The 22,893-nt window shown below is 38.8% G+C and overlaps 1 protein-coding gene across 3 annotated transcripts in view; it reads left to right on the forward strand.

Annotated features, from left to right (window-relative positions):
• Window positions 1-22,893, forward strand: part of KIF13A (kinesin family member 13A) — a 119,320-nt gene that overhangs the window by 76,494 nt on the left and 19,933 nt on the right. For all 3 annotated transcript variants that reach the window (XM_075083945.1, XM_075083947.1, XM_075083946.1), the window contains 16 exons: window positions 441-575; window positions 1,774-1,904; window positions 3,762-3,848; window positions 3,960-4,126; window positions 9,734-9,944; window positions 14,620-14,782; window positions 15,437-15,577; window positions 17,200-17,349; window positions 17,872-18,036; window positions 18,645-18,818; window positions 19,367-19,518; window positions 19,639-19,771; window positions 19,893-20,039; window positions 21,021-21,077; window positions 22,390-22,489; window positions 22,580-22,706. In XM_075083945.1, coding sequence (XP_074940046.1) covers window positions 441-575; window positions 1,774-1,904; window positions 3,762-3,848; window positions 3,960-4,126; window positions 9,734-9,944; window positions 14,620-14,782; window positions 15,437-15,577; window positions 17,200-17,349; window positions 17,872-18,036; window positions 18,645-18,818; window positions 19,367-19,518; window positions 19,639-19,771; window positions 19,893-20,039; window positions 21,021-21,077; window positions 22,390-22,489; window positions 22,580-22,706 — 2,240 coding nt within the window. The remainder of the gene's footprint in view (window positions 1-440; window positions 576-1,773; window positions 1,905-3,761; window positions 3,849-3,959; window positions 4,127-9,733; window positions 9,945-14,619; window positions 14,783-15,436; window positions 15,578-17,199; window positions 17,350-17,871; window positions 18,037-18,644; window positions 18,819-19,366; window positions 19,519-19,638; window positions 19,772-19,892; window positions 20,040-21,020; window positions 21,078-22,389; window positions 22,490-22,579; window positions 22,707-22,893) is intronic.

The raw sequence follows: 22,893 nt of genomic DNA on the forward strand, positions 1-22,893 counted from the left end.
CACCATCTGTAGCTTGGAGAACATGTATTGTTGGTTTCCCTTTCTCGTCCTAATGTTTGAGAAGTGTGCTTTGGTGCAACCAATGTTTAAGGTTGTTTTGTTTTGTTTTGTTTTTTTTCTTCTTTTTTTTTTTTTTTTAAAAAAAGGGAGGTGGTGGTGGCAGGGGAAAACCCAAACCAAGGGTTTAGGTAAGTAAGTGCCACTTTGGGGAAGCAGGTGTTTGAGGATTAGATCTAACTGTTTATTGTTGGTGTGTAAAAATAAATTCCATTAAACATATGGTAATTGGCCAATGTCTTAAGTTCTGTTTCTGGTAGCAGTATACAGAATGCATGTTCAGCATGTGCATCTGCAGCTTTAGTTGCCCTGCTTTCATTTACTTGCTGTACTTGTCTCTACATATTGCAGCAGGCAAGATTCACCTACTTTTGTGCTTGCAGGAGCGGCAAAGACAGCTAGAGAGCATGGGAATTTCCCTTGAGTCTTCAGGTATCAAGGTTGGGGATGACAAGTGTTACCTGGTGAACCTGAATGCAGACCCTGCACTCAATGAGCTTTTGGTTTACTATTTAAAGGTAAGAACATGAACAGGATGCTTACACAAAATGAAAGGACACTTGTTTTCTTGTTTTGAATTTCTGGCTCAATTTGTCTTTCTGAGTGTATTAAGATTTTTTTAAGATTAGTTGCAGCAGAATAGGATAGGCCCCCTCCTACTGTTTAGGCTTTTGTTCTCCCTTTGCAGTTCAGCTTCATTGTTTTCCTTATTGATCTCCTGATTGCCAACAGTGGGAGAAGAGCTCAGTGTGTGCCAGCGTTGAGACAAATCCTAGCTTTTCCAGACAGGATGTGAATAGAATTGCCTTTTGGACTCAACTTGAACTGAGAGCCTTCAGTTGGAAGCTTCTTTTTGTTAGTGAACTTGATGATTTCAATGAGTTAATCATAAAGAGATGATGTTTATTAGTAATCAGTAAGAGTAAACATAGTCTTAGATAACAGAAAAGCTCAAGAAAAAGAGAAAGGGGGGAAAAAAGGCTATTAAAAATTTACAGAAATATATTTTCATAGTGCCGCTAGCTTTCATACCATTCTATTTAGCATAGTCTTGTGTCAGAGAGAAATAGCATCAAATACAAACCTAGTAAGTTTGTAAGGAAATGAGCTCCTTGTCAATAAGCTATGAAAGATTATCTTGTCTATTTTTATAGTTACTTTTCTGCTTTAGTGGCTGTGACAGGGCTTCTGTGTTTGAACGGTAGCAAATAAAGGACAACGTCTCTAACAACAGCAAAACAAAGTATTTCAGCAGAATTTACAATACAACTTGAAATTATGTAGAGATTAATATATTTGGTGGAGTTGCAATATGGCTGTTTTCTGAAAAGCAGCCAACTCTGTGCACCTGGTTTTACTATCTATGTTGTCCTCTGTTATGTATGCCTATATGACACGGCTGGTTTTCTTCACTGTTTGCATTTATTGCTTGTATGCAAGTGTACTCTGAGAATATTTTTTAAATAAAAATTTGTGTATCAGCTGCTTTATTTTGCTTTATCTAAAACCATATGAAGAGAAAGTGCAGAGCAGAGCAACAGTTTGTGTTGTGACCTTTACAGTCTTCAAATCTGCTGTGGCACCATTTCTGCTCTATAGAAGTGCTTAGCAAAGGAGAGCACATAGAATGTGCAGTCTGAGTGCTTCAGCTAATATTTTCTTAGTTATATAAACAGTGATAGTTTCCTTGTCTCTTAGTAACAGCTTATTTTCTAGGATCACACAAGAGTTGGTGCAGATACCTCTCAGGATATACAGCTCTTTGGTATAGGAATCCAACCAGAACACTGTGAGATTGATATTGCTTTTGATGGAGAAGTTACACTCACACCAAAAGAAAATGCAAGGTAAGGAAGATCAGCAGCACTTTCCAGTGAAGTGTTTGCTTTTCTTTACCAGAAGCTAACTTGTATGCATTTTTATTTTACATGATCAGAACTACCATACGTTCTGAACAATGAGTAGCTTCAATATAGGTGACTTGAACAGATACTTAGAAGTGAAATTCAGCAATAAAACTGAGATTTCCCCACACGTGTACACACCCACCCACTCTGCAGCATAACAGGCTATCAGTGGTTTGGCTCAGAATAAACCATTGCAAGAAGATATACAGTAGGAATGAGGGCCCATTGCTTGTCTGTATCTTGGGTGGTAACAGGATCACTGAGGCGCTGCTGGCTATCCTGACCTGTATGATGGGACAGGAGGCTGTGTCTTGGTGGGGGAGGATAAATTGTGCCTCATGAGTAGTTCCTGTTGTGAAGCTCGGTATTTTGTTAGAAAGCGGTGTTTTAAAGATCTTCAGATCTTTAAATTCTTTTCTAAATCTTTAATTTCTGTTGTTCTAGTAAATATGCAGTGTGAAGTCATGTTTCTCCTTTTGTTTCTACTTCTGTATTTTAATTATCTTTCATTTTGAGGACACTATGGCTTCTTGGGTGGAATTGTAAATGTCTTTGTCACTTCACCTTCAGTGGTGTGTGATAAGCAGCACCTTTGTCCCGGTTAATAGTCATGCTGCTTGAATGAAATCTAAATATCTAAACAATATATAGAATCATAGAATCATTAAGGTTGGAGAAGACCTTTAAGATCATCAAGTCCATCCATCAGCCCAACACCACCATGCCTCCTAAAGCATGTCCTGTATAGATTAGTATAAGAATGAGACACCTTTTAAAAATCTGATCTCTTTCATTCTGCATTCAGTAAAATACCTCTTAGCATTTGCATTTTTCTTCTGCAGCCCACAGTACAAAATTTCAAACAGATGGTATTCAGACTTGTGGTGATAGAGTTACTGTGCTGGAAATCAGTCACTTTGACTGGCAAGAACAAAGGCACGTGTCAGTGGAAAAAACATTTTATTTTACTCATGCCTGATTTGCAGTGCTTAAGTAGCTGTTCTTAAGATACGAGTGTCAACAGAAATGTAGTTACCAAAAATTTCATGGGGGGGGGAAAAGAATCTGGTTTTAAATCAAATGCTTACACATTTGTGTTGACTTACTTGAGACAGCTGAATACAGACCACTGCATCTGAAAAGGCTTTTTTCATCTTACTTAAGTTTTCTTTTCCCTTTCAAACAAAATGTTCTGCTTTGTGACTTGCGTATGCAGAAGTTCAACAGCTCCGTTTTTCTCATTTTGTGATTGAAACTTAAATACAAAGAAACCTAAATGCAAATATAGCAGTATACCAGATGTTCACAAAAGTAGACCCTTGTTAATAATAGAGGCTCCATTTGTTGAAAGAATGAAACTTGGATCTAAGGGTCTTTTTTTACGCTTGAATGCCAAGTATGTTAACGGTATGTTTTACAACTGTATGTTGACTCACTTATCTCAAAGAGCTTTATCGGTAGGATTTGCATGCAACCAACTTAACAGACTGTTTATAAGAAACAGGCAGTGACCCAGTTTGAGAAACGGGCATTTTAAGAAAGCTGTGCAACTAAAAGCAACCTTCTCTGTATGTATACTGAAGAGCTGTATCAGCCAAAGCTGGAAGGGAAGGGTGCTTTGTGTTTAATTCCGACAGTAGAAATCAGACCAGTGACTCTCCCGTTGATTCTTTAGTGAGAACCTAGCAGATTTGTGCATTGTGTGATACGAATCACTGCCTGTAGGTGGGAGAAGCAGTAGATCTTGCAGTTACTTTATTTTTAGGATTTCATTGAAGTTGTATCTTCTTCTTTCAGATCCTGTGTAAATGGTGCACTGGTATGTTCTGTCACTCAGTTATGGCATGGCGATAGAATATTATGGGGAAACAACCACTTTTTTAGGTAAGAGTTGGAATTTATATTCCAGCCTCTTTTACATTCAGCCTATTCGTTTCTTTTTCTTTCACTGTTGTGCAAAAACTTTTTAGAAACTGAATTTCAATTTTTACACAGAATCAATTTACCAAAGAGGAAACGTCGAGATTGGCTGAAAGACCTTGAGAAAGAAACTTCATTAGGAGAGCATGATCTGGATGCAGCTAGTGAAGCTTCTTCAGAACCAGACTACAACTATGAGTTTGCACAAATGGAAGTTATTATGAAGACACTGAATAGTAATGGTAAGGCAGCTCGTTCTTTTGGATTGTCTAACAGGTTCAGCATGGAACTTAATTTTTGGGTAAAGCAAGTGGTACACTTGCTCCAGGGGCTTTTGGAGCATTTGCAGGAAAAGATATTTTAAAGAAACAATGTTAGGCACAGATATCTAGATCTATAGTCACACACACATATATACACACAAAAAAGCATTAAAAAATATATGTACCTAGGTATAAATACAGACAGACACACCAATCAGTAGTTGGTTTGTGCCCTGATACAAAATTTTATCAGTACACCTGTTGTCCTTTATACTGCAGCTGAGTTGTAATCATCGCATCAAATCATCATCCAAGTCCTACTAACCTCTTGCTTTTGCAAGTTACTGCAGACAAAAGGGTGCTCCAGATATGGCTGTTAGTTGCATCCTACCTTTTGTATCAAATATTACTGACACCATTTTAGCCTTGGTAGAAAAACACTGAAATGATAAAAAAACCAATAGTCATATGTCAGCTAGAGTGGTTTTTAAAGCTTGATCACCCCAATATTTTATTTAATCTTTGTTAAAAAATATTTTTATGTCTTTTTTTGGACAGTATAATAAAATGCAGGATACAAAAAATAATGGTATGGTGTATATATAAAAAAGATGGTGTTTTCATGGTTTCTAGAAGGCAAGTCATAGTTACAATGATTTAATATGGTATGAAGAAATGCTGAAAAACTTGCTAAACTACTGAATACTTTGTAAAGGTTTTTTAATACACAAAATTTGAGAGGCAACTGCCCTGGGTTTTGGTCACTGACCAAGAAGACATGGTAGATGGTGTTTCAGTGCTTTCTGTTCTCCTTTCTTCATATCTTTGCACTATTTGCATTGTTTGCTGTGGTTTACTTGTTGAAATACAGTATCTCCTTTTTTCTTGGTCTCCTCTTATTCTGACTTTCTCTGTTTTGCTCTTGAGTACAGCATGATGGTTACACGTGCCTGATGCTCTAGCAATCGTTTGCAGGTTTTTTTTACAGTTTGATTTTAATGAGATTGCTTGTGTGAGTTACAGGTTCAGGTCATTTAAGTTGATGTGAAATTACTGTTTGATAACAGAAATATTCTCATTATGGTTCACTCATACCAGGAGACGAATTTCAGATGAATCTGCCATCCTGGTGGTCGTCAGTGTTGTCATCCCTTGTGAAGATTCTGTTGCCTGTCTTAAGGCCTCAAACCATCTCGTATCTGTGCCAAAACTGGGACAAAGGTTTTGAACTCGATTGGCTCATGCATGAGACTGCTAGAGGAATTTGAAAGCATTAATTGATGCTTGATCTGCTTGTCACTAACCAGGGATTTGACTAAACTGTAGCAGTCTACAGTGAGTCAGTGTTCTTTGAACAGAGGGTCACATTTTTTGGTTTTCATGTCTTGCTATCTAGCTGATGGAGATGATTCGTCACAATATTTCAAGTGTCTTTACATTTTAGTTCAGCAGGCTTTTTTGATTGTGGTCCAGGCCAGTTTTTGCCTTGGTCAGTTGTTTTCTATGTCTTTGCTCAAGAGCAGTGCAGACCTTGCTGTTCCATCAGCACTCTTTCCTCCCTAATGCACAGCAAATGCTAGCCGTTACACATGTCGCACAGTTTCCGAGGTGTCATAACCCAATTACTCTGCTCTTGTCTCTTCCGCTCCCTCCTCCATAGGTTTTGCTTAACTAAATTGGAGTAGTAAGTGATAATAAAACCCTGACTAAACAACTGACTGTGAGGATCGTAGGGTGTTCTTTTGATTCGAAGCCCAGTAGTGCCCCCAGGTTCTGTTCTTCTCAGTGGTATAGCTAAAATACAGTTTTTCCTGACAGGCTTCCAGTTTTTGGGTAGGAAGTAAAGCAGCTTTACTGCATACCATTTATTTATTATTTATTTATTATTCCCTAAAATGAAAAATAAATATGGGAAACGAAGAAGAAATAACTAAATAACGGAAGACAGTTAATTCTATTATCCATATTCTCTGCAGAAGCCCTGGGGGGGGGGGAAATAAAGAGGTATCTGAGAAATTTTATTAGATAATTATTTTATAGGCATGTATGGGTTTGGGATTTTTCTTTCACATCAGTGGTCTGGTATAGCCCAAAGCAAGAGTTTTTGGTTTTCCTTTGTTTTGTGTCCTGTCCCCATCCCCCCCCATCCTCCCCCCATCTATTTGAGAACAGTAACTCTCTTTAAATACATAGCCTAGCTTCTCCAGGGCACAAACATGTTTGTTTTTGTTGCATGTAACCAGTACAACAGTGCCACATATTGCATCTGGCTCCAGAGAAGCTCTGAGGAATCTGTGTAACTTTGAAAACAGCTGTAAAGAAAACATCCAGATTCTTTCCTCCCTTCAACATGTTCATTTTCTTTGGGGGTCAGATCAGCTTTGTAACGCTAGTTTGTGATGCTGTTGTGATGCTGGTCAAACACAGAATGCAGCAAATAAGTTGACTTTATTCCTGTATAAGGTGCAGTGGTTAAGCAAACAATGTGATTAGTTTAGGAAGCTTCTAATTTTAGGCAAACAAAACCGTTACAGTTCAGGGTAGGTATTTTGATGAAACTTAGCGAAGTAGCCTGTGTCATAATATTCTTATAGCTTGCTTAGAAAAAGGCACTTATTCCTTAAGATTTCATATTTATTCAGCATTGTTGTTACTGGATTAAGAGATTCCAGATGTGAATTAAGTGACATTGCAGCAAGGTACTAAATGTCATTCATCCTACGGAGAAGGTAGATTCTTCTGGTTCAGTGTTAATATTCTAACATTTTGCGGAGGATTAACTGCATATGAATGGTTTTCTCAGGGCATTGAACTCTTGTCACATAAATGTGTAAAGAGCTGGGACTTGGGACTCCTGTATGGAATTTGCTGTGCGTTTGGCAGGCACTGGGTAGAATCTTCCCTAGTTTATTCGGCTTTGCATGAGAAATCCAAAATTGTGGAACATGTTTAAACGTAACTTACACACTGTTGTGGTTCTTTTGAATTGTGAAAAACTTGACTGTTTATTTTTGCATCTTTTAACTAGATGTTTTATAATTCACACCATATTTTGCTTTTTTCACTGTGAAAGGCCTGGAGTTTCTATGTAAACTCTTTCAAAAGTTAAATTGAAGACATCTAAAAGTGTGAATTTACTTTTTTCATTTCAATACAAGCCTAACCCACCTTTTTTTTTTTTTCCCCAAACAGTAGTGGATTTCATTGAAATTGGGGATTTTTAGACTAGGTTCTTGCATCTTGTTCCACATATTTTGCGTGGTGTAATTTTGATCCTCTGGTGGTGGTGATCCTGTAAATCTAGGTGGCTGAAAAGATCCCTTTTATTAAGGAAATCTGCTCCCTGAACTCACAGCTGGTCTTTGAGCAGTTTAGGAAAGTCTTGTCTTAATGAGTCAGCCTTAGATTCATTTCCTGTGTTTGCAAACATAATAGAGGCTTTTAATTTCTTGCATGCCTCTTCTCTATCTTCTGCATAATACCTGCTTTCTTAACCATTCTTACACATAACTAAACCTGTTTTGGGGATTATGCAGTAAAACCTATGTGTGTGAAGGCAATTATGATATTATCTGGAGGAGTTAGGAGGATAATGATGATGCAGGTCAACATGAATAACTTGGTTTGTAGTCTAGAATATTAGAACTTGGTTCAGTCAGTTGGTTTTGCTGCACTATCTGTTTAAAAGCTAAAAATAGCTAACCGTCTTTCTGAGAATGTCGTGTACTAAAAAGTAATATTTCTGGTTATTTTAAGACATTTTTATGCATCACTGTTTTGCTATTTGGTTGCTATTTATATTGACTGATTTTTAACTGTGCATTGTAATTCCTATTGTGGTGGTATTCTGTGATGGCTTTGTGTGAAGCCAGTGATTTCTTCCATGGGCAAGGCTAGGGCCACAGTAGCAACTTGCAGTAGTGTTCTTTTTTCTGCTAAAAATAAAGTTGGATTTACATGAATCTTAATATTTCTAAAAAAGGATGCTGAGAGGCGAATACAAACCCACTGTAACAACAGAACCCTGGAGATCCTGTTTGTTTCTCTGGCATTTATAATAGGAAGGGTTTGTTTTATGAAGTGACTTGCCTCAATGGCCATGTATATTAAAATTGGAGACAGTGAGTTAGTTTACCTTTAGGAAAATTGGTCTCAGTAGTTTTAGTACTAAGTAAGTTGTTATAGATTACTAAATACAGTAATGCTACATTGGTTTGACAAGGTACAGGGGATGTGGTTTTTGGGAGAGTGTACGTACATGTTATGGTGACCAACATACACTACTAGTGATGAAAGCCCTACAGGACCTTTCATGTGAATCTCCTCTATTGTTTCATGTAGGACTGTAGTATCAGGAAGACTTGTATAAAGTCTTATGAGGACTGGGTTTTGGTAGTGAATGCAAGATGGTTCATAATTAATTCACGTGGTTTTTGGAGGTGGGCAGGTTGGTTATTTGAGAAGCATACCTCTAGTTCCAAAGTGGGACAGTGTAATTAAATCTAGGGGTTTTGTCCCTCCTTGGTGACAGGCTGGCATCCTTAAAAGTCATATCAGCTTTTTTTTTTAAAATATATTTGCAAAATGGAAGATGTATCACAAACCATTATTTTAAAGCTGAAGTTTTTTGCATTTGGAAATTCTGGCATGTCCTAAAGCTGCAATGGTGCTTCCCCGAATAATCTACCACTCCAAGTACGGAACTCCTCTCCCTTCCCCTTCTGATGTACAGAATCAGCAGTCTGTTAGGTGACATGCTGTCATTCAGATACTCGTCTAGACTGGTCCTCTTGCAAACCTCTTGCAGGTATATACTGGTAGTATATAGAAGGAGCTTTTCCATTCGATTGCTCTTTCAGAGGCGCAGTCTGGCACTGGGCATAAAACCAGGGATAGACAGAGAAATGTTTCTTTAATTTGAATGCAATTTAGGTTTAACTGTAGCTGATTGACACAAACAGTTGTTGTTTCAGGATAGAGTAACCAAATGGATATTTGTTCTGGGTTGATACTGAGATGAAATGTGGTTTGTGAAGCTAAATGCAGGAGTCCCCTCCAGAATTTTGTCTGCTTCAGTGCTGTGAAGCACATTGATGCAGTGTGATGCGCGACTAGTCAGACAATTTGTCTCAGTTTTCATCTGCAGCTCTCCAACATGTTTCATTCTCTGCCAAAATGGAGAAAGTAAATTGATTTTACTTCCTTAAGTTGTTTCCTTCTCTAGTTAACATCATCTTCCCTTATATTTTGCATTGTTTTCATCTTATTAGTTTGTTCCCTTTTCTTTCTATTCTTTTATTCCTACTGGGATTCTGGAACATATTATAACTTGACAGTACTGAAGTATGCAGTGGACAAGGGTCTTAACCTCTTTGCATGCTGTATTTTGTCCTTGTTTGGATTTATTTATTTAACGCAATATTTACTATTTTGGCTTTTGTTTTGGGGGGCAATGAGCATCTTCTGTTTGTGAAGACTCTAGGATATATTGATTCCTGTTACCAAATAAGTGAGTGTTCTGTAACACTGAAATGGCATCTTCTCATTTTTCTGGTCTTCCCCACCCCCCTTCTTTTTTTTTTAAAGACCCACTACAAAATGTGGTCCAGATCTTGGAGAAACAGTACTTGGAAGAGAAGCGGAGCGCTCTTGAGGAGCAGCGGCTGATGTATGAACGTGAGTTAGAGCTGCTGCGGCAGCAGCTCTCTCCAGAAAGGCAGCATCAGCATGGCAGCGACAGGCTCTCCTACACAGCTCAGACTGCACAGCAGAAAGTAAATCTCTGGACAGAAGAGAGGTGAGAATACTGGAGTTAAACCAAAGCAGTTAAGAACGACAAAGGGTGAAAGATGAGGCTTGAGCCATCTGTCAAAAACTGATAACATGTTTTTTGTGGAGTTGAGGTGCAGTACCAGATCTGCCTCCACTGAAGTGCTAGGTTCTGATGTGTAACGTGCCTACAAGATCTTCCTGTTTGATTTAACACAAAAATGAAGTGAGAATTTAGCTTTTATTGATTGATGTTATAGCCTTATTTTTTTAAATAGAAAAGTGCTTCTGAAATGTTTAGTCTAGCAATTATTGTTTAAGTTAGTTCTGGAAAGAAAGAAAAGGATGTTGCAGAGGTAAATTTATCAACTCAGTTGAAGGAGTCCACTGAAGAGTACTGGGTGTTGAGGGTCCAGTGAGAGCACAGTGTTTTGCAATCTAAAAACCATTAAAAATACAGAAAATGTGAGTCCTTAAATGTAGTATCTATGTGTTTCTAAAAGTAATCCCAGCTTTAGAAGAGTTTGGGAACTGCAGAATAGTCAAATAGAGTATGTTTGAGCTGTTTGGGAAGTAGAAGGCTTGCCATGAGGTAAACAGGCCTCTTTGCAAAGGAATAACGTGGCACCTGAATGCAGCCTTGGTGAAAGATCATAATGAGATTTGCAAGGATTGTTAGTAAAGTGGACTAGGAAGACGTGAGCACAGTTTAAGCAGCATGTGTGTATTTGCATCTTGACAATGAGAGAAGCTTGTTCTTGATATCACTGGGGAGAGAAGGACATCAGATCCATGGAGGGAAGTTCTAGAGGCAGCAACCAAGAAGATGACTTAAGTTTTCAGCATACAAATGAATACTCTGTCATTGGGTAATTCGGTAGGAAGAATGACTAGATGTACTCACAGGTTTCTTTTAAGTTTCTTTTTAATCTATTTTCTTTTAAAAACAGCTTTGTTATTCACTCAGACTTTTTTTCTACATGTAGCGAGTTTGAGCGCTCTTTCCTATTTTGATTATTTTTGCTTTATTCTCCACTATTAAAAAAAAATCCAGGTACAAGAGGAGTCTAAACAAAGATAGCCAAGATTGTGTTGCAGCTTTCAAATTCAGGGTGTTAGAAATAGAACAGAACAGATCTTGATTTAGGTTTTGTACACGGTTTTGTTCTGTAATTTCTGCCCAGTTTGGCCTTGGATAAAAAACCTAAAGAAATAACAAACTGTTGACCCACTCACCAGCAATGACTAGAATGTTTTCCATGACAAGTATAGGGAGAAGTAGTGCTGTGTTTCAATTTTAATTGAAATAACTGTTCGCTCCTGTAAGAGCTAAAAACAGAATCATTGGGAACTGAATGTAAAGAATTGCAGAGTCATGGTTGGGATTTGCAGGATCTTTTAGGGCTGTAGAGGGCGTGCAAAATAAGAAATACGCTAGCTGGAATCATTGCTACTCAGAATTGCTTTGAGCACAGCAAGGCCATCAAGAAATCATTGATTACCCACTTCAGCAGCAGAGATGATAACTGGGTTTACTGGCAAGGGAAGCCATACCTCTGAAAAGATGCAACAGAAGGGAAAAGGAACTAGCCTCGCCTGTCATTCAGAGTTAAAAAGACAAAAAAGTGATTGATTAACTTAAAATTAACCAACCACCGGAACCATGTAATGACATAGCAAATGAGAATCTGGAGTGATATCAAGGCTAAGTGTTCTGCCAGCCTTCTCAGTAGTTGTTAAACGTCTCTTAGGAGGAGCTGTGCTTGCAACAAGCATTTTTGCTTCTGGATTTCATGGTTGAATGCTTTACTCTATATAACTGTTGAACTACTTGAAGACCGTACTTTGCTGCATGTAAAGAAGAGGAGAATGAATGCTCTTTGTAGTGATCACTAAGGAGTCTGAAAATGTTGTAGTGGCACTGCCATTGAATAAGCAGTTTTCTGGAAGAACTAATTATCAGTTTCCTGTCCTCCAGAAGATCCTCTTAGGTATACTTTTCATTTATAGTTCTAGAAGATATTTGGGCTTCTGAAAAAGAAGGGGTGAAAAGACTGAATCATCTTAAATAAGAAACCAGAAAAAAAATCTTTGGGGAATTTCTGCTGTAGAAACATGGCAACATGGTGCTGAGGCACGCTGTTTGCCAGCCAGCTGGCAAGAGGGAAAGAAGTGCAGGAAAACGCGGGAAGACTGGATGTGAAGAATGTGCAAAAGAGCCAAGTGTCTGGATTGCACAGGATTTGATTAGGGCAGTTTTAGCTGTTGCTCTGTTGCTATCACAAAAGAAGCTGAGCTCTACCGGGTCAGCTATCAGACTGAAGTTGCTAAGTGTCAGACGTAGGCACGTGGTTGTATCTGTCAGATCAGCTGGGACACATCGCACAGTTTTTTCTGGCTTTATGCTGACTATGGAAGGACAGATGATACCTGACCTGGTATTAAAACCTGTTGGCCTAAAGTTAACCCATTATAAATTTGAACAAATTTGATTTGTCAGGATGGGGGGCAGGGGTGGTGGTTTAGTTCAGCATATTCTGTATCTGGCATTAGGAGTCCCAGAGACTTTCAATGACACCTTATGAGTGTCAAATGTAAGTTTTCCTTGTTCGGCTTAAATGATTGTTTCAGGAGTTCACGTTCAGTGGGTATTTGCTTTGGTTAATATCCTGATGGAGCTTGTCATATGTTTTGTGTTAAAAATTTCAGACAGGATTTCTTAATTCTTATTTTTTTTGCTTAAGTTTCTGGAAGGATGCTGACACAGCTACGTACAGAAAAACACAACTGTAATGAGAACTGCCTATAATAATTGGTTGAGTTACTCACAAGTCCTCCTTAGAGTCTTAAACCATTGCTTTCTCAAGAATCTAGCTAAGACAAGATTGGTGTGGGAGCCTCCCAAAAAAAATCACCAGATGCCAGTTGCCTGGATCAAGAAAAGTACTGGCTGTAGCCGAATCCCATGGCTCTTACAGCACTTACAGATCAAAGCTGCCTTCTGTTTCTCGAGCTAGGCAGCTGTCTCGCAGTGGTTGCAGGTGTAATGCACTTGCAGTATTAAGTACTATTTAGTGGGTAGTTCTTGACTCTACCTTCATTTTCTGGGTGAATCCAAAATTATAGCTGTCTGTGGAATGTGTCACTCCCATAGTCTGGAATTGCTCGTTTAATCTTGATGGCCTGGATAACAGAAGCAAGAGGCAGAGGGAAAGGAATTTCCCATGTAACACCGGGAGCAGATATGGAGGAAGCAGACTCAAAATCGACTGATAGCAGCAGCTATTTACGATCCAACAAAATCCACCACTGTTGCAAACTTAGGCCAGATAGTGGAGAGAGGCAAAGCTGCAAGTTTTAGCATGTTGAAGGCGCTAAAATTCAGGGCTGCTTCTAACACTGCTGGTCATTTACCACTTTGGTATCGTATCAGGGAACCAGCCAAGTCCACTTTGAATTACCCAAGCTGTTCTTTGGGATATTTTGAAAAAAAGATAGCCACTCAAGAAGAATTCTGCTGGGGACTGAAAGGCATATTAAGTTGTTTGTGGTTTGTACTATAAAGAGATACAAAAGATCTACGCTTATCTGCATAAAGGCAAACTTTGCCTATATTCACAGGAAGGTCCATGAGTTTTCTTGTTCCTCCTACACTTGTCCATAATGTAATGTATTTTGTAGAAATTGGAAGTCTCTGTGCACAACCTGTACAGTATTTCAGTAGGACTTTGCTTAGAAAAGCTAAAAAATCATACAGGAGAGTGCTGGGCGCTGAAATATCTCAGTTTTGGTCATGAGTTCTAGGAAGATGACGAGACACAGTAAGTGCTCTTGGGATTACAAAGAAAGGCAGAGGGGGACTTCGCATTTGCTCAGAGGATAATCATAATACTTTTAAAAGGCAAATTAAGGATGAGAATCCCAGGTGAAAGCATATCTTAGTATCACAGGTGGAGGTACAGTATGTGTCATAGCAGGTTGGCCAGGTGTTACGTTAGAACAGATTTGCTCAGACAGGCCTTAGAAACCTTTTTGGAATTTGTCCAGAGACTGTTAACTGTATGGAGTACGCAAGCTTTAACCTGTGCTCATTCATCTATTACTTAAGAGGTACTTTGGGTATATAGGACTTAAGATTTTTTTTTTTTTTTAATTTTTTTAACGTGTACACTTGAGATGGCTTAAGTATATGGAGGGAGGAGATCTGGGGGTCTACAGCACTGCAGAGCCCCTAGCTGTGATGTAAAGCTGTGGCCTGCGGTGATTGCAGGCTCCAACGTCACAATCTGAGGAAAAACGGGATTTATCTAGATGAAGTCTCACATGTTGGGACTGGTGATTTCTGTGGAACAGGACTCCAGATTAAAGACAGACAGCTGCAATTATTTCATTTTTTTGAAAATTAGGAATGTCCCTAGGGCTTTTAACAGATCATCACTGTAACAGCTCCCATACTACTGTGCCCTTTTATTTGGGCATTACTGTGCTAGACTTACCTCAACAGTAATATGTTTAATATGCGATCACTGCTTTTCCTTAATAAAATTGTCTGACACTGTTTTTTCGTGTTTGCTGACATAGTGTTATACAGCATGTTGTCTTCTACTTGTTTCAGAAAAGTCTTCATTAGCACCTCTATTTGCAGCTTTCCAATAATAGAAATAGGTTTCTGTGTATTTTTCATGTTACCTACTGCACCACAGGGATGAATTGTTTCGACAGAGCCTGGCTAAACTTCGAGAGCAGATAGTAAAGGCGAATACACTGGTGAGAGAAGCAAACTTCTTAGCAGAAGAAATGAGTAAACTAACAGATTACCAAGTAACACTTCAGATCCCTGCTGAAAACCTCAGTGCCAACAAAAAGGTAATGACAGCAAAGAATGCTGGAAAATCTAGGTTTATGGCTAATCTAAAATATGTAGATGTATATAACATTCCTCTAACTTGAGGCCATAAAATGTTACTCTTTTTAGACGGTGCATAGGCAAAATATGGATGCTACCTGAATTTAATATATTGGAAGTGAATAATTATAAGTAAGAATGGGAACGTAGCATTAAGTATGGCTCTTACTGTTCTTTCAAGTGTATGATCACCATATGCACATTGCAGTTTGTGAACAGGCATTTGTCTTCTGTTGCTGTAAAACCTGCATTTAGGTATGTCTGCAAAAATCACCAGTTTTTGTTACAGATGCCTACAATTTCTTTGTCTTTCTAGTTCTAGTGCTGCTCTAAATGCAATGGTAGCAGTTAGGATAATACACTTGTTGTAAGTGATTTGATTGAGCATATTAATATTCTTGTGTGAATGGTGGTTGTCTAAGAAGGAGGAAGAAGTCTGGATCCTCAAAGATGTATAGGGTATGCTGTGTTTGAGGACAGAGATCATATGGCTGACATGCAGAGAGAAGATGTATGTTCTGTATTTTATTCCTTTTTAAGAATGCAGTTTGAGTGAAGAGTCTAGCTACTTACATGCATCTTTCCTGCAGTGATTATTTTTTCCTGTGATTTAGAGGGGCGCAATAGTAAGTGAGCCTGCTATTCAAGTGAGGAGAAAAGGAAAAGGTACTCAAGTGTGGACTATTGAGAAACTAGAAAACAGATTGATTGACATGAGAGACCTCTACCAAGAGTGGAAAGAGAAAATTCCTGAGGTATTGTATATATTTTCTGAAAGGGATCAGAGATTGAGTTTGTTTCCTTTTAACCCCTTTTAATATGTTGTACAGATCAAGTGCAATGGCTTCGTATATGAAAGGGTACAGTATTGTGGTTTTAAAACAAAACACTCCCAGAAACTATGAATAATGCTAAATATTCAAAATGCCCATGCAGAATAAAACACAGCTATGTCCTATTCTCACTTGTATTCTCAGATACAATTGTGCTGAGGTAGTGACTCATGGTACCACCAAGCATGTGTTTACCTGTCATAGGTGCCATGCAGATAGGCACCAGCTCCGAATGGAAGCCGCAAACTGCATTAGAAATGAAATTATTAAATTGCAGTCAGTATCAAAGCTAGCAAGGATGCTGCTTAGATACACTCAAGGTGCAGAACACATTAGTGTGGTAAAACTTAAAATGTGGAATATTCTGTAATTTCATTTGTATATCCCCCAGCGTTAAAGCAGTGAAGAAATCAATTGAAGAGAGGTAGTCTGCATCAGTGCTGCCATCAAAACTAAGTGGCGTTTCCTGAGAATTTAAGTGGTAGGTTAGCCTTGAGAAATAAGCGTGAGACTTGTCAAAAGCTTGCTTGTCTACTGACAAGAGGTAATATGAGCTTGGTGTTCCAGAATACATCCTCTTAAGTATCCAGGTGGAAGAGCATAGGAACTGTATCTTGCTGTCTTGTGGCTGATAGGGAGCACCTAAATTACTTGTATCAAGAATCATTCTCAAATATGTTTGAACAGCTGTTGTGCCTTTGTTACATGCCTTGGACGGGACAATGGGAGTCTCTAAAATCATAACACAGGGGAGATCAAGCACTTGCATCTGTGCCCACTGAAGACAACGATGATTTTGCTGCTGACTTTAGTAAGAACTGATAGCACATCCTTGGAATATATTATGTCTGCCTGAGCCAGGATTGTCCTTGCCATGACCTATGTCGTCCATAATGCATGTGTTCTACGTGCTACATAGAAACACGTAGGTCAAATGCATGTGTTGGAGGAGGAGAAGGGAAGGAGTTAACATGTCCACCGAGGAGCACATATTGTGCTGGGAATCTGCATGAATTCTTTGTGGCTGTGTATGGGGTACTTGGGTAGAAAATGGTGCAGACGTGATCTCGGCCCTATGGGAATCATAGGAGCACTTGCAGGCCTAAGTGGGAGTCATCCTGCACCTTCCCTTTGCCCGTGTAGTGGTACCCAGCAGACAGACCACTGCTCAGCCTGCGGATGATTTGTCCTCTCATTTAGAAAGTGTAAACAGAGCAGAAAAAGTAAGGTGAAACTTTTTTAAATCGGTGGCTATTGTGCTTGCTCACAGTAAAATCTGGTTTGTCTTGACATCGCTAAAAAAATGTAGGTCATTATATTACTATTAACCATAGTAAAGAAAGGATTGTATAATGTTTCATCTCAAAGATTTAATTTCAGATTTGTGATATGCTCCTAGTCTTTTTCTCCTTGTGTGACAGGAAGGAACAGCAAAGAATGGTAGTGGCTTAACTTTTGTGCCGTGACCTTATACTATGCGGTTATTTGATTTTGTGTTCCCACGCTTACAGGTTCTGACATAACTTTTATGATCTTTAAAACAGATAAGGAAGCTGATTGGCAAAAGAGGCGATCCTTTTTACGAAGCGCAAGAGAATCACAACCTAATTGGCGTCGCCAACGTGTTTCTGGAGTGCCTTTTCTACGACGTTAAGCTGCAGTACGCTGTGCCCATCATCAGCCAGCAGGGGGAGGTAACGCCAAGCAGTGCCCTAACGTGTGGCGGGCTGCGCATACCTGTGCGCTCGTACCTTCGGGGTCAGGGGGCTTCGTGCTGCGACTCTGAATGTACGCCGATATTTTTAACAAGCAGACGATGTTTAGTGTCTTGTTAGCAACTTCCCAGTTAATAGGTGTTTTGCAATGTGTGTTTTTCTGTTTGTTTGCAATTGCTCAGCTCCAAAAATAGTAGAATAAAATTCCCAGTGTCAACGTAGGTAACTGAGCAAAACCCAGCATACTGAGGTTCTGATGTACAGTCATGACACTGTATGTCTTCTCTGTTGTGTGTGAATTAAAAAGGTCAGTAGTTCTGCATACAAATAAGGGTGGATTTTTTTTGTATTCCTTTCTCTTCTTTTTTGACACTGTTGCTTTTCATTTGGTGGTTGAGAGCTTTCGATTCTGTTTCTGCACACCTCCTAAAGTTAGATATTTACCCTCTTAATGTCTTCAAGTCCCTTGTGCACAGGTTCTCAGTATTTGTCTTGCCATAGGTTGCAGGGCGGTTGCATGTTGAAGTAATGCGGGTCACTGGGTCTGTCCCAGAACGTGTAGTAGAAGGAGACGACTCATCTGAGAACTCCAGTGAGAGTGGGAGTCTGGAAGTCATGGATAACAATGGAGAAATTATTCATAGAGCAAAAAAGCTCTCCTGCAGGGTAAGTGAAAACACATGATGAAGCTAATGGTTTCAAGCCTTTGTAACTGCATAGTCTATTGCTTGCTTAAAATTCTCTAAAGAGGAAGTACGGACTTCTTGTTCAGTGTAGGTCAGTCTGACCAGCTGTGGCTGCCAGTGGCTGAATTAATTCTCATTAGTGTCTAGTATACGCAGGTCTACATCATAAATACGGACATTATGAGGACTGTCCTTCGTGGCAGACACAGAAGGGGAAACAGTTTTTCTGTGTAACCATCTCCTATGGTTTATTTGATCATCTAATATAGTATCTATGGGTGGCATCTGGATTTCATTTCTTCTGTGATGAAGTGCTTCATCCTCCACTTGAGCTTGTCATCTTCCTCAAAGAAAACACGTACATGGGTGGGCTAGTTAGATACATGTAACTGCTTTCCTTGTATCTGCTTTTCTGTATATGCAAAATATAGATTTCCTAAATAGGAATGTCCTTAGAAAGCAATTGGAGGTGTCCTTTTAAAATTCTTCTTGGCTGTTGGTACTTTTGGATTAAATATTTAGTTTTTGAACAATTCACAATTGAAGAAGAAAGTCATATTTACGAGAACATCTGGCTTGTCTCCTCAGGTAAAAATAAAAGAAGCAACCGGACTGCCACCTAATCTCTCCAACTTTGTCTTCTGTCAATATACATTTTGGGATCAATGTGAGTCAACAGTAGCGGCACCAGTGGTAGATCCAGATGTGCCCTCACCTCAGAACAAGGATGCTCATTTTACAGTGACCTTCTCTCACTGTAAGGTAACTATTTTTATTATGAAATAGTGTTATCAGCAGGGTGGTATGTTTAAGATAAGCTGTTTAGAATTTGAGCCTTGTTTTGCTGGGGAAAGAAGAAAGGAATCATGTCATATAACTAATGACTTTTGACTGTACTTCAGAATGCCATAATATTTCAGTTGATCACCTCTTCAAAATGCAACAAAATGAAAAAAATCTTTTAATTAGTGGTCTTTTAAATTCAGATGTCATCTGTAATGCATGGGGAAACTAGTTTATATAGTGACATCTTATTACATACTTGTTTGGTAAGCTGAGTAACTTAAAAAAGATCATTGGAGCTGTGACAGTATTTTAATGGAAACTTTCAAAGCATGAAATGCAGTATGCAGAAGCAGGAATTGCTGAGATGTTTCACAACTTTCTTGACCAGAGTTGAGCTTTATGATCCAAACTGTGTGTTTTTTTACCATGCAGGTAGGTAGTTGCTTGGTGTGTCCTTACAAACTAGTTGAGTAGATACAATGATTTCATTTGATTGGAATGTGATTTGTTTTTCTCATTACCAGGACTACGTGGTCAATGTCACAGAGGAGTTTTTGGAGTTCATTTCAGAGGGAGCTCTTGCCATTGAGGTGTGGGGTCACAGATGTACTAGCAACGGCAGCTCTGTTTGGGAAGTTGATTCTCTTCATGCTAAAACTAGGACACTGCGAGACAGGTACAACTAAATTGCATGTGAACGCTTCCATCAGCTTTCCAGAGGGTTTCTTATACTTGTGGTGCACAAAATATAGTTTAGTGAGACAACCATTACTTTTTGTGGGGATGCCTTTTTTAGGTGGAATGAAGTAACTCGAAGAATAGAAATGTGGATTTCCATACAAGAATTGAATGAAATGGGAGAATATACTGCAGTTGAACTCCATCAGGCAAAAGATGTAAACACAGGGGGGATTTTCCAGCTTAGGCAGGTATGTATCTTTTCCCTGTCATCTTACTCGTGCTTAAATGGATTCTTAATTTTATTCTTAGCCTCTTTCTCTTTTTCTCTCTCCCTCTCTATCTTTCTTTCTGTCTCAATTACCTGTTCAGGGTCATTCTCGCAGAGTTCAGGTGACAGTGAAACCTGTACAACATTCGGGAACGTTGCCTCTTATGGTAGAAGCAATTCTTTCAGTCTCTATAGGTGGAGTCACTGCCAGATCAACCAAACTGCAAAGGGGCTTGGACAGCTACCAGGTAAGACAGTTACTTTTTCGTGCATTGATTTATTTTTTTGGTTCTGTTTTGTTGTTCTAGAGCCAGCCAAACAGAGTTTCATAAGGCACCTTAGCACTGATACATGATACATGATTTTGCAGTTTTACATGTGTTTGAGGCTAATAAGTATACTGTGAGCGTATGGTGCTAAATCTGCTTCTTTTTTTGCTTCTAACTCAGTGTATAACTGATAAAGAGCCAAGTATGGTATTTGAGTGTACACAAAACAGCAGCAATATGGAAATTGTTTTTACCTTTGTGTGTAGAGGTGATTAATAGTAGATTCCTAGCTCCATTAGTTTCCCTCTCTTACAAGGATGGTGAAAGTTGAGGAGGACAAAAGCAGGGAAAAAAAAAAAAGAAAATTAATAGAGAAAATGTCTTATAGTGAAGATACTGTTTATCTTTTCAAAAAGGACTGAGCTGTTGCTTGAACCAGATCAGAAATAGCCATCACTGAGTGTGAAAGGCTATTTCATTTAGGAGAAGTATAAATGGCTCCAAACCGATACCAGACAAACTCATATTGGGAATAAAGCGAGCTTTTAACCATGATGGCAAAGAACAAGTGGAATGGGTCCACCAGGGAAGCAAGGTGCCTCTTTGTCAGAAGGGTTGCATTCAGAACCACAAGTAATTATAGCCTTAAATACAGAAGAAACTGTAGAATGTGAAGTTTGGTGATATGCTTGTTCAGTCCTTTTTCTGGCACTATATTCTATGATAATTTTTCTTTATAAATATATTCCCTAATACTCAAATCATGAATGAGATGCTATAGTCTGTAATGAAAATAAAAAAAAATCTGTTTCTGCCTGTTAATAAGACACTGGTTATTTAAGTGTTGTCATTGTAACATTTTACAAGTTTGTTCGTGGCAGAAATGTTCGTATTCATGTTTTGGGGTATTTCTGTGAGTTTTTGTTGAGAGAAATGCATGTTCTTTTGTGTTTTACAAAGTTTATTTTCTCCTACCAGAAGGAGGAGGATGATGGTGGTGATATGGATAGTTACCAGGTATTGCTGCTGTTGCTGTCAATCCTGTGGCATGGGGCACAGCTAATGCTAACAGCCAGCAACTTTCAAATGAACAAGCGTACTGGAGCAAGCAAAAGCGGCTTTGAAATTATATATATGCTGTGCATTTAGGAGGCTAACTGGGCTATGAAACACTGCTATTTCAGTTTACCTTGTGACTTCGTACTCTTGCAGTGTGCTCTCTTCTCTAGTACTCAGCAGTCTGCTCTCCTAACTGGCCACATGAATTGCTATGGGAATAAAAGCCTAGAAAATTTAATTTAGAACAAAAACAGTTTCCAGTAGATATCACAGGAAATAACAACCATCTGCCATTGCAGGTATCTTTCCCAACCAAATTTGACAGCGTAGGGGTTCTGTTTGTTTTCTAAAGAAAACACTGTAACCTTTTTAAGTTGTGCAGTTTTCTGAAATGCTAGTGGGAGAGAGAGTGGAGAATGTGAGTGTGGGGAATACAGAAGCTTCAGTGAAGCAACTTTTTCATCTACACAAAAACGAAACTTCAGCCTGGCTTTTTGTGTGATAAGTAAATACGAGACAGTCACAGTTTGGAAAGTATAACACGAGAATCAGTTAAAAGGCGACAAAGCGCAAAAGAGGAAATGCCTAAAAAAGTAAAACACATTACAGATCTCTACACATTTCTAGTAGGCAGCTTTACAGAAGTAAAACCAGTTAGGTGAGAATGCTGATATCCCTTAAGATAATGTAGTAGGTTTTACAGCAATCTCAGATACCAGTTCAGTACTAACTTCTTGCGGGCTGTTTATGCGCTTCCTGACTTATCACAGAGAAGAACGAACTAGATTTTCTGTGATACCACAAAGCATGATTGCATGACGGGTTTTGTTTGCATGAGAAATCTTTTAATTGCACCGATAGCAGCTGCTAGCAATGGAATTCTGTGCAGGTTTGAGGGCATACTGACCTGTCTAATCTTCAGAAGAACTTATGATCAACTGATGATACCTGTTTTTCCTATACTTTCTGGTGTGAAAAAAAGTTTGATTGCCACTTCTGTGAGTAATTAGCCTATGGTGTATAATTCTCTTCGGTAACTGAGGCAATCACATTTTTCTTTTCCTCCTGTTGGAATCTGAGACTTGAAAACAAATAAGCTTCCATTCATGGGTGATGAGGTACTTAATCAGTGTGCATGTCATTTGGGGAAGAAAGTTTTATGCATCATGCAAGCTGTGTAAAATCAATTCTGATGAAATTATCACAAAATTCACTGCCCTTTAATCTTAACCACATAGCATAATAACTTTCTTTTCTATTTCCATATTAGGAAGAAGATTTAAACTGTGTACGAGAGAGGTGGTCTGATGCGTTGATAAAACGCAGAGAATATTTGGATGAGCAAATTCAAAAGATCAGCAATAAACAAGGTTTGAAGCTTAAAGTCCCTGTCATACGTACTTTATTTCCTATACCATGAAAAAAATGTATCTCATATATAATAATCTGTTTCACTGTAGAAAAATCTGAGGATGATCTAGAACGAGAAGCCCGGCTGGTTGAACAGTGGGTAGGGCTGACAGAAGAGAGGAATGCGGTGTTTGTTCCAGCACCAGGCAGTGGAATTCCTGGTGCCCCCGCAAACTGGTATGTTCAGAAAAAACATTGGAGTGGTTAGCTTTTTCTGCATGAACGTTGCACACTACAAGGTAAAAATCTGAGGATGTTTTAGAGCTTTCTGTGTTTTCCTGTAATGCTACCAATTATGCTCAGCTGGCAGAAGGCTAGAAGGTCAGATGCTAGTTTGAATGTGAGAAAAGTTTGCGTAGTCAAC

Source organism: Phalacrocorax aristotelis, chromosome 2, assembly GCF_949628215.1.
Source record: "Phalacrocorax aristotelis chromosome 2, bGulAri2.1, whole genome shotgun sequence".
Lineage (NCBI taxonomy): Eukaryota > Metazoa > Chordata > Aves > Suliformes > Phalacrocoracidae > Phalacrocorax > Phalacrocorax aristotelis.